The sequence below is a fragment of the Homalodisca vitripennis genome, chromosome 1 (assembly GCF_021130785.1).
Source record: "Homalodisca vitripennis isolate AUS2020 chromosome 1, UT_GWSS_2.1, whole genome shotgun sequence".
Classification (NCBI taxonomy): Eukaryota; Metazoa; Arthropoda; class Insecta; order Hemiptera; family Cicadellidae; genus Homalodisca; species Homalodisca vitripennis.
In genome coordinates, this window is record NC_060207.1 from 168,120,549 (window position 1) to 168,135,412 (window position 14,864).

A 14,864-nucleotide genomic window follows, 5' to 3' on the forward strand; every position below is an offset into this window, starting at 1 on the left:
TCTTCACTATTGTTCTACATGCATTTATTTGATATTTATTTTTCCAACTATATTGATGATGATACACTACTCTATTTTATTCATACAAAACAAGCAAAGTACAGAGAAGGGGCTACGTAATTCATCTCAGTAAAATATGGTAAACTGGTTGAAACTATTTGTGGTATTCTAAAATGAATTTAGGATTAAAACTAGATTTATTAGTCCTGCTATTTTGCTCACTAACTCCTGAACTACAGTAATAACTTTGAACCGATATATTATTATTCTTGTTTGCAAAAACATTAGCTGAAAGTATCTATGGAAATAATAATCCTTGTAAAATACGTTGTTGACTTCAATTATGTCAAATGAATATGTTTTATTAATGGAAAGAAGTAAATAATGTTAATCAAAACAGTGATTTGGATTACATATATAACTTAATACTGAACAACTGATTATTCTTTTGATTGTTCAATATTGTAGAAAGATACACACAAATAAAATTGACCAATAATTGTCGTGGTAGAAAACATGATTATGGTGGTGGAAAGTGGTGGTGGAGGTGGTAGAACCAGTGGTTGAGAGGTGGTGGTTGGTGGTTTTACAGAAGGAGGCTCTGAGAGCTATGAAGAGACACCAAACGTTGTCTGCCGCAGCAATTCCCCCGTCTTGGACATTCCAGGTTCTTCCGTCCCTCTATCAACACTACCAGAAGGTACCTACCTCCCCCTACCTACAACATATTGCTGCTTTACCCATCCCCCCATTGCAAGAGATCTGAATATGAGTTTATGTATTCATATATCTAAACCTCCTATACTTTGGTATCCTTTTACATCTGTTTTAAAGGCTGATTCCCAACCAAATTGAATTTAGTTAGTAAAATGTAAAATTACAAATTTATGGTAATATTTTCCTTTCTTAGCCTAATTTAAGCATTTCATTCCTTTCTTATATCATGTTTTTTAGTTATCTTAATTTACTTAAACATTCTCAGAAAGTAGGTTTAATTTTATTGATTTTATGAGGCTAAGGATACTTGGATATTTTTCATAAATTGATATATAAATTTAAATACCTTTTGAAATATGTCATGTCTAAAGCAATTCTTTACTAAACATATTTTGTTTTGAAATAGTATTTCTTAAATCTTGTATCTGCTTTAACACTTTTTGAAAAGCAGATTGAATGATACGTGTTGGAAATATTTTTAATGCTATCATTAGGGTGGTTACATCTTTCTTGTCATTTACTGTTTTTTTCTTTTTTATCTGTTATTAATCTGCAGCATGTTAGCTTAGTTTTTTGGTTTTACATATCACTTTGCATGGGCATGGATTAATACTATTTTATTTATACATAGGCCTACTTGGTGAGAAAAGTTAAAAATGTGCTGGGTTAAGTGTTTCCAGTCTTATCTAATTAGATACTTTAAAATAGTTTAACAATTGTAAAATGTGTATGTCATACTTTTCAGTATAATATGCTACTTATGCATGTTATTTAATAAGTATTTTGATTCAAAACATTTATAATCCATTTATGTTCTGAGCTGCAGTATGGAACATTTAAATCAACAAATTTGCAAACATGACAAATTATTTACAACTGTCTAAGATCGAGAAACTTAATTTTACATATTTGACATATTAATTATAGCTGATGAGTTAAAGAGGTTGACTATGTTAAATTCCATAGGAACTTAATAAGCTTAGATAAGGTAATAAGGTCTATATCACTGTTTGCCCAGGGATTAATCACGTGCATTTAGCTTGTGCTAAGTTATCCTCAGGTGTTTATATGGAGACCAAATTCTGACCCATGCAAGGTGTTGCTCATGGAATACTATGATCTTCTCTACCTCTCCTATGGGATTGCTGTGTGGGGAGAATTCTCGAGCTCTGAATTCACAAGAATCTTCAAAATATAAAAATCACATGCCTGAATAATTTCAAATGATAACCCTGAAAGTTGTACAAACCAGCCTTTATTCTTTTTGAGGTCCTGAAACTTTGCTGCCTCTACATACATGAATTAAATTTATTATATATCTCCAAATCTAGTAACCATACACTGAGAAGTGACATATATTCTTATGTTACAAGAGGCAGAGATAACTACTGAATAGGGCATCATTGAATTGTATGATTTGAACCTATAACATTTGTCACTATTCTTCCTGAATCCTGGAAATGAGTCCAAGCAACTCAATCACTAAAAAGTTAATTGAAGCACTTTTTGGAATCAAGCACCAAAAACTCTGTTGGAGATTTACTCCGGCACAACTAGGAAGCGGAATTTGAGTCAATTAGAGGTGGGTGAGCCTGGCTTGACATTGAGAGTCCGAAAAGAATCTGACCTGCATTTAGATGTTCATGCCAGACCGCCCTAGCGGCCTCTGCAGGGTATGAGCATAACTAGTAGTCCCTCACAAACTATCTGAATGCCATAGTTTCTGGCTGAACACCTTGGGTTGTCCACAGTGTGTTTTTATGTCTTATATGTCTTTTCTGTTGTCGCATTTATCTACTGTTGAAAATAAGTAAAAGAACTGATCTATGAATTTGCATCAAGTTTTGCTTAAATCTGAGCAAGAGTTATATGGAGACAATTGAAACAATGTAGAAGGCTTTTGGGGATGAAATTATGGGTACAACACAGATAAAAGAATGGTAAAGGCGATTTAAAAATGACCGCATATCTAAGGATAATGACCATTGTTCTGGGCGACCTTCATTGATAACACCTGAAAACTTTGAGTATGTGCGGCTTGCGCTTGAAGGTGATTGTCGATTGACTGTTTTTTAACTAGAAAATGATCTCAGAATACCAAAAAACTACTGTTGGGGAAATTTTGAATAAGATTTTAAGAATGACTTGCTGAGTGCGAAATTCATTCCGAAATAAATCATCCAAATAAAAATAAATTAATAATAATATATAATAATAATAAATAAATAAATAAGATGGTTTGACAATATTATTACAAATAGAATTATGTACTTATTGGGAAATTTAATGCTTTTTTATCTATGTTAAATGTAGTAAAAATATTGTTTTATCTACACAAAAATTCTATTAAAATTTATGAAAAATGAATGCATTATGATCCTTAAAACATTAATACCATTGATTTTCATACTTTTAGTTTTTTAAATATTTGATCTGTTGTTGCTGTATGACAAATTAAATTAATACAATATTTAGTTTACTTGGTTTATTTCTTTAAACTTGAAAGCTTAAACTTTTTATTTCTGAAACTTTAGTAGATTTTGTCTGCTTCGGCATTTTAATTTTCTTTTCTGTATAGATACATAATTCTGTGTACACAGTCCGAGCAAACACTTGTGGTGTGAATCAGATATCTCTGTGTGGCAGAAATAGGTTTACCAGAGATTTATAGTCAAGAAAGTTTTAAGACTTCATAAATTCAAATAACTTACTATGCCAACTATGTTATTTAGCTTAAGGTAAGTATTAATTTATATTTAACTAAAACTATATAAGGTCTTGAGGAAGTCACTAGAACCTTCAAATAAAAATTCCTCATTAAATATTTTGTGCAATTCTATAAGACAATTGATTTACAATATGTTTTGTATGCTGAAAAATATCTTAAACAGTGAGGGAGATTTTGGACAACCAAAATGGATGTATCATCAATTTTTTTGTATTTCAAATTATGTATAAATATTCCTCTTTTACTATTTAAATAATAAGATAAATTCAACAGCATAAAACTGTGTTTTATCATGTACAATTTGACAGTCTCCATTTCACACAAGACATATACAGATGTTCACTCTGGTGCAGGCTGAGGTAACACCGTGGGTCAGCAGCAAACACAACATGGGATTTGCCTTGAACCGCAGCGTGTGGCTGGAGATGTGGAGTTGTGCTCGGTACTTCTGCTCATATGATGATTACAACTGGGACTGGAGTCTCCAGCACGTCTCCCAGTCCTGTCTCCCACACAAGCTAGTGGCCATGGTCATGCGCGGCCCTCGAGTCTTCCACATCGGCGAATGGTACAATCTCTAATTGATAATAATTCTAATCTCTTTACTCCAGAAGATATAAATTAGAATAATAATATCAACCCCATCCATAACGAAATAGAAAACAAGATAAACAATAAGCCAATACAATATAATATTAAAAAACAGTTTAAGTCTAACAGGGTACAGTTACAAGTGTGTGCAATTTTCATAGACCACTAGAGTCGATTCAAGAGTAGAGTCTTGTTGTCTCTTAAAAGAACCAATTTTCTAAAGGAATCCATGTGGTTCCATACTTTGGTTCCAGAACGCTGGACAAGACTTAATGCTAGAGAAATTATAGTGTATGAAATATCACCTACCAAATGCTTCAGCTAATTTGGTACTTTAAGGGGATCCCAAGATCAACTCTATTACCTAAACTTTTCGACTCATACAATTTTTGTATCCCAAATCGTTTTTGCTATATTCAGTATATATACATTCTATGAGGAATAAAATATTAATATTTCCCTTCTCACAAAATGTACCTCCTTCTTCCAACTAAGCTGAAAAATCTGTTTTGTGATACAAAAATGTATTTAAAATGATTAAAATTTAGTTATTTTTCCACAGTCTTTCACATTGCATGGAGTCTTTAAAAAAAGTATTAGGTATACAATTTGTTCAAACTATTGTTTCAGGAAAAAGAGCTATAGACAATTTTTTGTTACAACACATATTTTAGTTTTTATACTGGATAAGTGTCAGAGTCTTTATGTATATTGTTAAAAAAAACTAAAAAGTATTTCCTTAAACACTGCAAAATTAACAAAAACAGTCAAGCACTTTATGTATATGACTAGAGAGACGTGGCTGTTGCATTCAAGAGCATTGAAAATATTTACTTTTATATAAAAACTGTTTAAATTATGTTTGCGTAAAATTAAATAAGTTCTGACTTTTTAATTGGTTTTTTATTTTTGAACAAATTTGAAGTAAAAACATTTTTTTTCAGTGAAAACAGCAACTATTAGACCATATAGTACCTAACTTTCTCATAGCCCAAGATGCTAGTTTAAAGATATATGCTTAAATGTATATTCTTGTAGGGTATGAGGTAATACACCTCATTGATGGTTAGCAAGAATTATTAGACTTTGTGTGGCTCAAATATTATGAGCTGTGGATCTATGGACAGAAACTGTACCAGGTATACAATTTATTGAGAGGTTATACATGTAGATTATTAGTGGCAAACCTACAATCATGCTATTCTGAATGTTTAATCTATTTTTCTAAAAAAATGCCTGTTCTGCAGTGGAGTCCACCACAAGAAGACTAACTGCGAGAGCACAAGTGTAATATCCAAGGTGCAGAAGGTGTTGGCGAATGCTGCAAGACACCTATATCCAACACACCTTACGCTAACATTCACCAGTGGCACCAAGAAACACAAGCTGCGCAAGGGAAATGGGGGGTGGGGGGACATACGCGACCACCAGCTCTGTTTCAACATGACCCTCCTCACGCCTGCCAGATAATCCAGGTTATGTAAACCAACTTTATTTTAAACTGAAAAATATTTATATTGACTGTTTTTTAAGTGTTGTGACTCCTAAATTAGACTTGAGATCTTGTTTAGGTTACTGTTTCTACGAGGTTGACTGCCGAGTGTAACCTCTATATGTGTAAAGAGCTGTCCAATATGCTCTTGTGTATAAACACTGCGTACTTGCGCATCATGTACCTACCATTGTGTATATGTGTATCTTACTGCTGATCGTGCTGTGCAAATGATTGCTCATTAGATATCTTACTCGAATGATGGAATTATCGCTTGACGGTCCTTTGCAACAGTGGTGGAAAGATTCTTTTATAGACTTATTTTTTAAGGACTTCATTTTATCACTATTTATCAATAGTCTGTTATTAGCTATGGCCACATGAACATTATGCAAGGGTAAAGTAGTAGGTGGGTGAGCTTGAGAAGAACAGCTAATTAATTAGTTGTAATTATGTTTCTATAAATTTATTTTACTTGATTGCACTGGTTTACATTGGTATTCCAGGAAAAAGGCATGAATATATTTTTTAAGGAACACCAAACATTAGCTTTGTTTCTATAAAAGTAAAAGAAAAGTGCCAAGGAAGTAGAAAGGAGCAATCTAAAAATCATAATGCAAGTCATTCAATCTAATACAAATTATTCAGTAGGTGATGTACACTCCCATTCAAATTTTTTCTTTACTTAGATTAAATTATATTCCAATCCTGCTTCCATTGTTTTTAAGGAAACTATCCCTGATTAAGACATTCACTATGAAGGAATATACATTGTTATTTATTTTCTGAAAATCCTTAACAACCTTTTATCGCTAGTACAGGTAGATTGTACTTTTCATTTTATATTTTCTACCCTTTCCTTTAGAAAGTTTTCCCGTAGCTTTAATGTTCCATTTAAGCTTCTTAGCAAATCAAAATTCCAACCAGAAAGTTCCTCCTATGATTCTGGTTGGTTTTACACATAAGATAATAATCATTTAAAACAAGGAATGTTAAAGGAATGTGTCAAACAGTGCTTTATGAATATCCAGTGTGAACTCTTTAAATATTATATGTTCCCCAACAAATTTACTAATTTTTGACATGGTGTGGTTGGCTACAAATTTATAAACCCCTTGGTCTGTTGGGACCAGTCCAACCCATGGTGCAAGCAGCCAATCTTCTCCTTCCTCAATGTTAAAAACCCCATTTTCTTAACGTATTTAGTCTACCCTTGAATAATGTATGATCTGATCTCAATAAAAACCATATTATATTTTTAATTATTTCCAACAAAGTTTTATTAGTAAAATTACATAAATAGTTGAGGATTTCGTTAATCCTCTCCATGGTTGTACGCAACATTCATGTAAATATTTTTATCATGAACTAGCAGTTATCCACTTCTTCACAAGCAATTTCGTAGACTTTGTACCTGTATGAACATTTCTGTTTTGAGTGAGCTATATTTCAGACACCAATGGTGAGTTTTCCTTGTTGGGACAACAACAAAAATCTGTCAGAAAGTCTATTTGGCCATTGTAATTTATTCCGGTTGTAGTGGTTTTAGTATTTTTACTAAAACTTGTTTTTCTTATCTGGATATTTTCTTACTCTGTGCTAAACAGCGGTTGTATAAAAGGTTGGAAAAGAGATGTGTTACTATAATACAGCTCTGTGCTTTCACATTATAAATGTAAAAATATTGAAAATAGTGGTTAAATTAATTAAACATACAGTTGTGCTGTCACAAAACAAAGTTTGCTCAGAACAGTTGATTACATTTAACAGGCTCTTTCTATTCATAATATTTGTTTGCTGTAGTGCAACTTTAGAGGCCAAGATGGGATTTTATTATTGTAAAGACGAGTGGGATGTAAACCAGAGACCCTAAGAATGTCCATGTAAAATTTCAATCGGTCAAATAGTTTACACGTTAAAGTGTAACAAACAAACAAACTCACTTTTGCATTTATAATATTAGTTAAGATCTTATCAATCTTATAAAAATAAAAATAATTCTCATCAATTTTTATTGCATACAGTTTTTTACGTTTCTGTTTCCTGTAAGTATTGCTTTCTTAAACTCTGATATAATTTTCCCCTCTTAAAAGAGCTTGCTTTTCTATTAATTTTATACAAGTGAAACCAAACTATCCAACAATTTGTCTAAGAATTTAAAGAACAATTTATTGTGTTGTTGATACACTACTTGACCTGTTGTTATTTAACAAACTACATTACATTCATAATGTGATTAGCAAAAACTGAATTTTTCATTTACGTATGGAAGTAATGTATACTTATTTCTACTTTGTTGAAAATGTTTAACCTGGCAGTTTACTAATAACAAATGGACTAAACTATTGTGATGACAACTGTAGTGGCACTGGAGTATTTAAAATGTATAAATATATTTTCCATTAAAATAATCTGCCTATTATTAAAAATTAAACATGTCATGAGTTTGCATGCATTTAATAATCAAAGTTTTTAATATCATATTAATTGTTGTTTGATCTAGTTAAAGATTCATGATGATAAAACTGTGTTTTAGATTTTTGAAATTGTGAAGTTGATATTCTGGTGATAATTACTGATATAATGTTGGTAAACATGTGAATAAACCATGTTATTACAGATTGAAAGCAAGTAATTTAAATTAAACTTATTTTATTTTGAGATTAAACCATACATTCTCTTTATAAAAATCTTTAAACTCAAATCTGGATCATTAGCCAGGTATCTATTCTGCATCAATAATTTAAACTAAACTTATTTTTATTTTGAGATTAAACCATACATTCTCTTCATAAAAATCTTTAAACTCAAATCTGGATCATTAGCTAGGTATCTATTCTGCACCAGCAGAATAATGGTAATTGTATTATCATGTAAAAATGTCAAAAGAATCCTGAATTCTATGTTTAAGGCATCCTTATGATTAAGCTGTCACCTGTGTACATGCATACATAACATATAACATTGTAAGTTAATTCTTCGCTCTATTACACTTATAGCCTAGTACATTTTAATAGTATGGAGCAACGAATTGTCCAACGACTCTTCCTTTAATACGACAATAATAGATGATCTGGTATTAACTTTTTTCTGTAGAGCTATTTACTACACACAATGTATAATGTTCATGTGGCCACATTTCATCAGTTACGTGTTCATTCTTTCTGTCAGTCGTCACACTTTTATCCACTGCTGTTACAAATTTAATATGTGAAATATGATCTAGTCAACCCTAGAGTTACCACTTTGGGGCGTGCGGAAGCTGCGTCTTCCCACAGTTACGGTGCTTCAATCTCTTCTACTTCAGATGTATTAGTTTGCGGTATCCTACCCTTACTCAGATGAACTATATTTTTTGCTACAGATATAGTTTAGTATGAAACTCTGCTATAAATGCTCACCTTGTGATTTATTTTAATTTATATTTTAAATCAAGCATAAAATGCTTTAATTAATTGTTTCTATATGATAGATTTGTAACTAAATCCAGATTTGCTTGTGATCTAGACTGATATGATTAGATTAAGTACCTGTGTTATTTATATTTTTTAATTCATTAATCATCAGTAAATCACAGATTCCCTGCTACAAACTAAAAAATGGGTTGTTTAAAATTTTTTTATGATTTAAATTGTTTTATTTTGCGTGATTGATTAGTTTAATCCTTGGCCATCTTTAGTTTACAGGGTGTGGTGATGAATTGCGTCAGACTTTAAGTGTGAGTTAGAGACAAGGCAGGTTCAAATACTATCTGCGACCAGATCACTCTTAATATGATACTCTTCCTGCCCTCTTAGTTACTCTGTTTGATGAAATTCTCACACAGGTTTGAGTCCCCATGAGGGCAGGCAGAATAAAGCTAAAAATAAGACCCGCCTTTCCTTTTTTGTTCTAAAAAAATTCAAACATATCAGTTGCTGCAAAAAACGTTTAGTTAGTTGGCATTAATAGCCCAAGTGACCTAAAAATGTATTCAAAATTCTCAATATAATTATATACAAGTACGTGTAATACCCAAGTGCAGCAACAACTATTGTTCTTTATTTAGTAAAATTTATTCTATGTCTGTTACTACTGACATTGAAATATTCTGGATTCAAATATTAAAGTTTCTTGACTTTATTGTGACTGATTAAACCTACTTTACTTAGGTAAATAATAATTTTATAAACTACTTTATACTGATTAAAACACTATTGGGCATATACAAAAAAAAGAAAAAACATTACCAAAAAGCCAGATGTGAACTCTTTTCTATCTTGCCATCATGAGCAAGAAATTACAAGTTTTATATTGTTGTCAGTACTGTTAAGTAATTTCACTGAATTTCATGAGTGCAGATTTTACTTTATCAAAGTTCTTGCCCTGTAAACTGAAGATGGATGGATTTACACAAACACCTCAACTTGTTAAACAGTGCTAAAATTTATGATTAAAAAAATACTGTATGAAGTAGTGTTTCTAACACCATATTTAAAGTTATTACTGTTTTGTTATCAACTAAAAATATAAGACAAGAGAAAATATATGCAATTGAAAAACCCAATGTTTTCAGTTCCAAAAATACAGCATATAATCCACAACATAAAATGTATTGTTTCCAATACTATATGTACAATATTGTATACATTCTACTAGATATTTCTATGGCAATTCTAATTTATTCCGTTACATCTTTTAAAATTGTATAATATTTTTGTAAGATTTTGAAAATGTTATCCAACAAAAATTTAATATTTGATCACTAAAGAAAAATTTTATTATTATTAATTAAACTTGTAGTGGCTTGCTGAAGATTATGAATTGTTGTAATTCATTTTCCAATTTTATCTGTTCTAAGATCAGTTTAGTTGTGATAAATTTTTACCGTAATTCTTTAAGAATTAATTGAAGAAACATCGTTTTATTAGTCTAGTCTGTATTTTACTTAGCTGTATCCTATGTTATGAAAGATATATCAGACAGCATATATGTATATTGTATACACATGTCCATGCATGTGATAAATGATCATTGTAAATATATGTAGGTTTCTAAAAAACTACTGTATGTGTAAACTTTATTAATCCTTTTTTGTCCTGCTCTATTTTTATTGATTATAATTATGACATTACATGCACATTTTGGTTCTTCGTACTGAATTTGGTATTTAAATGAGCCTGAAGATATTATAAATCAGTATTATCAACATATTTTTATCTCATCATTTTAAGGGCATTCGGAATTTAGAAGGTTTACTAATAAAGGTCAAGCAGAATGTTAAAGTTTTAGCAGTTTACATACTGTATATTTTTGATCCAATAATTTATTATAGAACCTACAATTTTTAATAGCAGTTTAATAAGTAGTCATATTTGAGGTATATATTTTTATTTTAGTCGTCATGGAAAATTTAAACACTATCATAAATTCTTTTTGACATTTTTATCATACTTTTACATGACAGAAGCACATCCAAGCAGTCACATATATACAAGGGTAAGTTTTTAAGTAAGAACTGTTTTGTAATTGATCAAGGGAAACTCTGTGTATGAACTTGAATTGTATCACTAGATTATGAACATTTATTTACTTCTCTACATAGTCACCATGAAATTTTTAATATTTTTCAAGGCTTTTTGAATCTTGAATAAAGTCATGGCACCAGCTTTTAGATCCCATTATCAAAGAACTCTGCCGCCTCATCATTAAACCAGTTAGTAACGGTTTCTTTCAACATGTTATCATTTTGAAAACGCTTCCCACCAAGAAATTCCTTGAGTTTTGGAAAAAGATGAAAGTCTGATGGTGCTAAATCAGGGCTGTAGGGTAGATGATCCAATAATTCCTAATGAAATTTGTCCAGCTGTGTTCTTACCGCAATGTGAGGCCGAACATTGACGTGAAGCACGTAAGTTTCAATAATGTTTCATAGTACGTCTCTGTATTTATTGTCATACCTTGGGACAGAAAATCTGTCAAAAGTATGCCTTTCCGGTCCCAAAAGACTGTGGCCACGATTTTCCATGGTGAAGGTTCTTGCTTGAATTTCTGTGGCTTGGTCAGGGAGTTTGGGTTATGCTACTCACTGGATTGACGATTAGTGTCTGGAGTGTAATACACAACCTACGCCTCATCATCATTCACAATGTAACTTACAATGTCCTTGTGATAGCACTCCAAAAAGGACAAAGAATGTGCCATACGCTTTGTTTTATGTTCTTCTGTTAACATTTTTGGCACCCATCTCGCACACATTTTTTTTTTAAACAAAGTTTATGAGTAACAATATTATAAACTACAGACCTTGAAACTTGTAGAAGTTTCTGATGAAGTTCATCAATAGTGAAGTGACTATTTTAGCAAATTTCCTCATCAAATTTTTGTGTCGTCTTCATTCATGACAGTAGGCTGTCCAGGTTGTTTTTCATCATAAACATATGTTATTCCTTTATTAAAAAGCCTATACCATTTTAGTAAATTTCTATCATTAATTACACCCTCACCATAAAGTTCAAGAAGCTGCTAATGAATTTCAGCCGGACAAACTTTTTTTTGTATTTATAAATGAAATTACTGAGCGCACTTCACAGTCGGTGGGAGTAATGTTTGACAAGTGACATAAACAAAGCAGTATAACCATACAACCAACACCAGCAGAGACGTGAAACGTAATAACAGCAAAGTGGGAGACTGACCAAAAATGGCTAACCTTGAACGGATGTCACGTGTACATGGGCACAATGTGCAGTCGGTTCTTACTTTAAAAATTACCTTCGTAATACTTACAATAAGATTAACTCCCGACCACCCGACATGCTGTCTTTATTTTTACCATCAATATTCGTTCTTAGGAAGATAACCTGTTGTAAACCTAGTATGAATAGAGTGTACGTCCTTGCTTCCCAATCTTTGTTTGCTATATCATCCTATTTCCTTGGTTTATTCCAGAAATTGTGTACATTTTTATACACCAAAACAGATTTTTATGTGCAAAACAGATCCCTTGATAATGTTTTCTGCTATAGTTCAATGAGTCATGTTAGCACCTGTTTTTATTCTTTCAGCTACTGTAAATATTTTGTCCCACAATGCCAAAAGGAGCCAGATTCAAGTACCTTATGTGTAGTATTATTTACAATTGTATCTATTTATTTAATTTTATAATTCTGTTTAATAAATAACCAGAATAACACTGACATACTAAAAAGGTTCACAAACATTCTTATCAATTAAATACAGTTTTTATGTTAGCTAATGCAGTGTACCTATAGTTCATGTTTAATCCTTTTAGTAACAAGCATGATTTTTTACATTTATACTAGAAATTTCAGACCTTCACACACGTCTGTACCAACATTCCTAGCTACGTTTGACTAGAAATGGCTCCTTTAAAAATAATGTAACTAATCTATTTTTGAAGATAGAATCTTATTTTTCTGTATTACTTTATCAATGACAAATTGGTACTCAGGACATGGGCTATTATTAAATTGTAGTAAAACACAAGTAATGAATTTTAACTCAAATTTCAACAATAGTGTTGGATGCAATAGTTACTAAATAATATTTTACGAGTACAGTTACCATCTTCCACACAGTTTTTAGGTCTCTGTGTGGATTGTAAATTAACCTGGCACAAGTATATTTGTAATTTAAGTTAACCCTTCCCGCACTACGGCAATTTGGGACGCACCATACCCAAACGCTACATATACCTCAAAATTTTTTTTTCCATAAAGTCAACGCTAATGTTGTATTTGAGTTTGTTACCATATAAAAAGACTTTTGGGAACGAAAAAAGTATAATTTTTTTAATACGTTTATTTAAATTATAAAACAATATAAATACACCAAATTTAACGAAATGTTGAACGAGATTTTACTATCGTATTATATTATAGTATATTATATATATAGTATGTATATTATACAATTAAAATAAAACATTAATGGATATAAAAAGATCTAAAATTAGCCATCAAGGTGTTTAAGATAACGTCAACGTGTGGTGCGTCTTGAAACACATATCCGGGTGCACGTTCGGCCGGGCGGTGCATGTCTCGCACACGTAAATGGTCTCCTTGCGTAAACCGTTGCCTGTACACACAACACATCTTCCCAATATGTCAAAAACCAATTTGACAACGTAAACACAACAGTTCCACTCGCAGTCCGCGAACGAACTAAACCGGTGAGTTAGTTTGTCAGTAGCGCTAGGGTCTGGCAAAACAGGCAGTGGCACGGGTAGTGCGCCGCCATTTTGCAGCTTGGAGAAAAACCAGGAGGCAGGGACAACTATTACTGTGTTTTTCTATTGAGGGATATATGCTCCAGCAGTTGCTGCACTCCACCGGCAAAACTGGGAACTACTTACTCCCAATAATAACCTCAATGTTTAAAAGCGAATATATTTGTCAACAGCGTTTTTAGCAAAGTAAATATTGGCGGTTATATTTGTCAACAGCGCACGAAGGGTTAAATTCTAAGTAAAGTTCTTTTTACTTTATGGTGCTCACTCTCTCACAATCTGTTGACGTTGGTAGTATCAGAATGGTATATTATGCATATTACGGAAATCAGTGTTTATACGCCAGAATATTTTTCTGCAGCATGATACAAAAAAATACTTACATTACACCATACAAGACTATTAAAAAAATAAAAATCTTAACAGTTCCATCCATTTACATTTTTTAAATACTTCTTATTTTAAAGAAGAATGTAACTTTTATCATGCAGTAAATGACACATCTTCTACAGCACCCAATTCACAGAACAAGTCAATTCAAATTATTCCCCAATATTCTATTGAATTGCTATTAGGCTATACAACAAACTACCTAAACATTTCAGATCATCAAACTTTGAATCTTAAAAAATGTCTTTACCTATCTCATGGACGGTTGTTTCTATTCTGTCAATGAATATCTTGCAAACATATAATTACTTATGGCAGTTGAAATGAGCTCTTAACAATAATCTACTTCTGTGTAAGACAGATTTAGATGTCTTATCACCTACTGGATAGAAACTCACAAAGTATTGTTTTTCCGTAAAACGTTCAATGAAACAAGTAAGGATTCATCAACAGGACTACGCAATATAAATGTAAAACAGACGTACACAGCAAGGGTTCATCGGAGTGATTAATCCACCATAGAACACACTGAAATGATAGTGGTACTGCTTACATCTTCTACTCATGCACCCGAATTCGGTTCAACTATGTTGGCTCTGACAGAAATGTTAAAAAACTAACTGTAGCGTGGTTCACACAACACATCGTCTTCAAGACGACACCATTCAAGGTTAATTGTGTTTCAATATTCTACAGTTTTATATCAATTATACATT

The 14,864-nt window shown here is 31.8% G+C and overlaps 1 protein-coding gene across 2 annotated transcripts in view; it reads left to right on the top strand.

Moving 5' to 3' along the window:
* LOC124352699 (alpha-1,6-mannosyl-glycoprotein 2-beta-N-acetylglucosaminyltransferase) overlaps nucleotides 1-7,400 on the top strand; it is a 92,904-nt gene extending 85,504 nt beyond the window's left edge. The window contains exons 9-11 of one of the 2 annotated variants that reach the window (XM_046802301.1): nucleotides 593-700; nucleotides 3,799-4,013; nucleotides 5,284-7,400. In XM_046802301.1, the coding sequence (XP_046658257.1) occupies nucleotides 593-700; nucleotides 3,799-4,013; nucleotides 5,284-5,506 (546 nt within the window). In that variant the 3' untranslated portion in view covers nucleotides 5,507-7,400. The remainder of the gene's footprint in view (nucleotides 1-592; nucleotides 701-3,798; nucleotides 4,014-5,283) is intronic. The other variant, XM_046802302.1, reaches the window with a different exon arrangement.
* The last annotated feature ends 7,464 nt before the right edge of the window (nucleotides 7,401-14,864 follow it).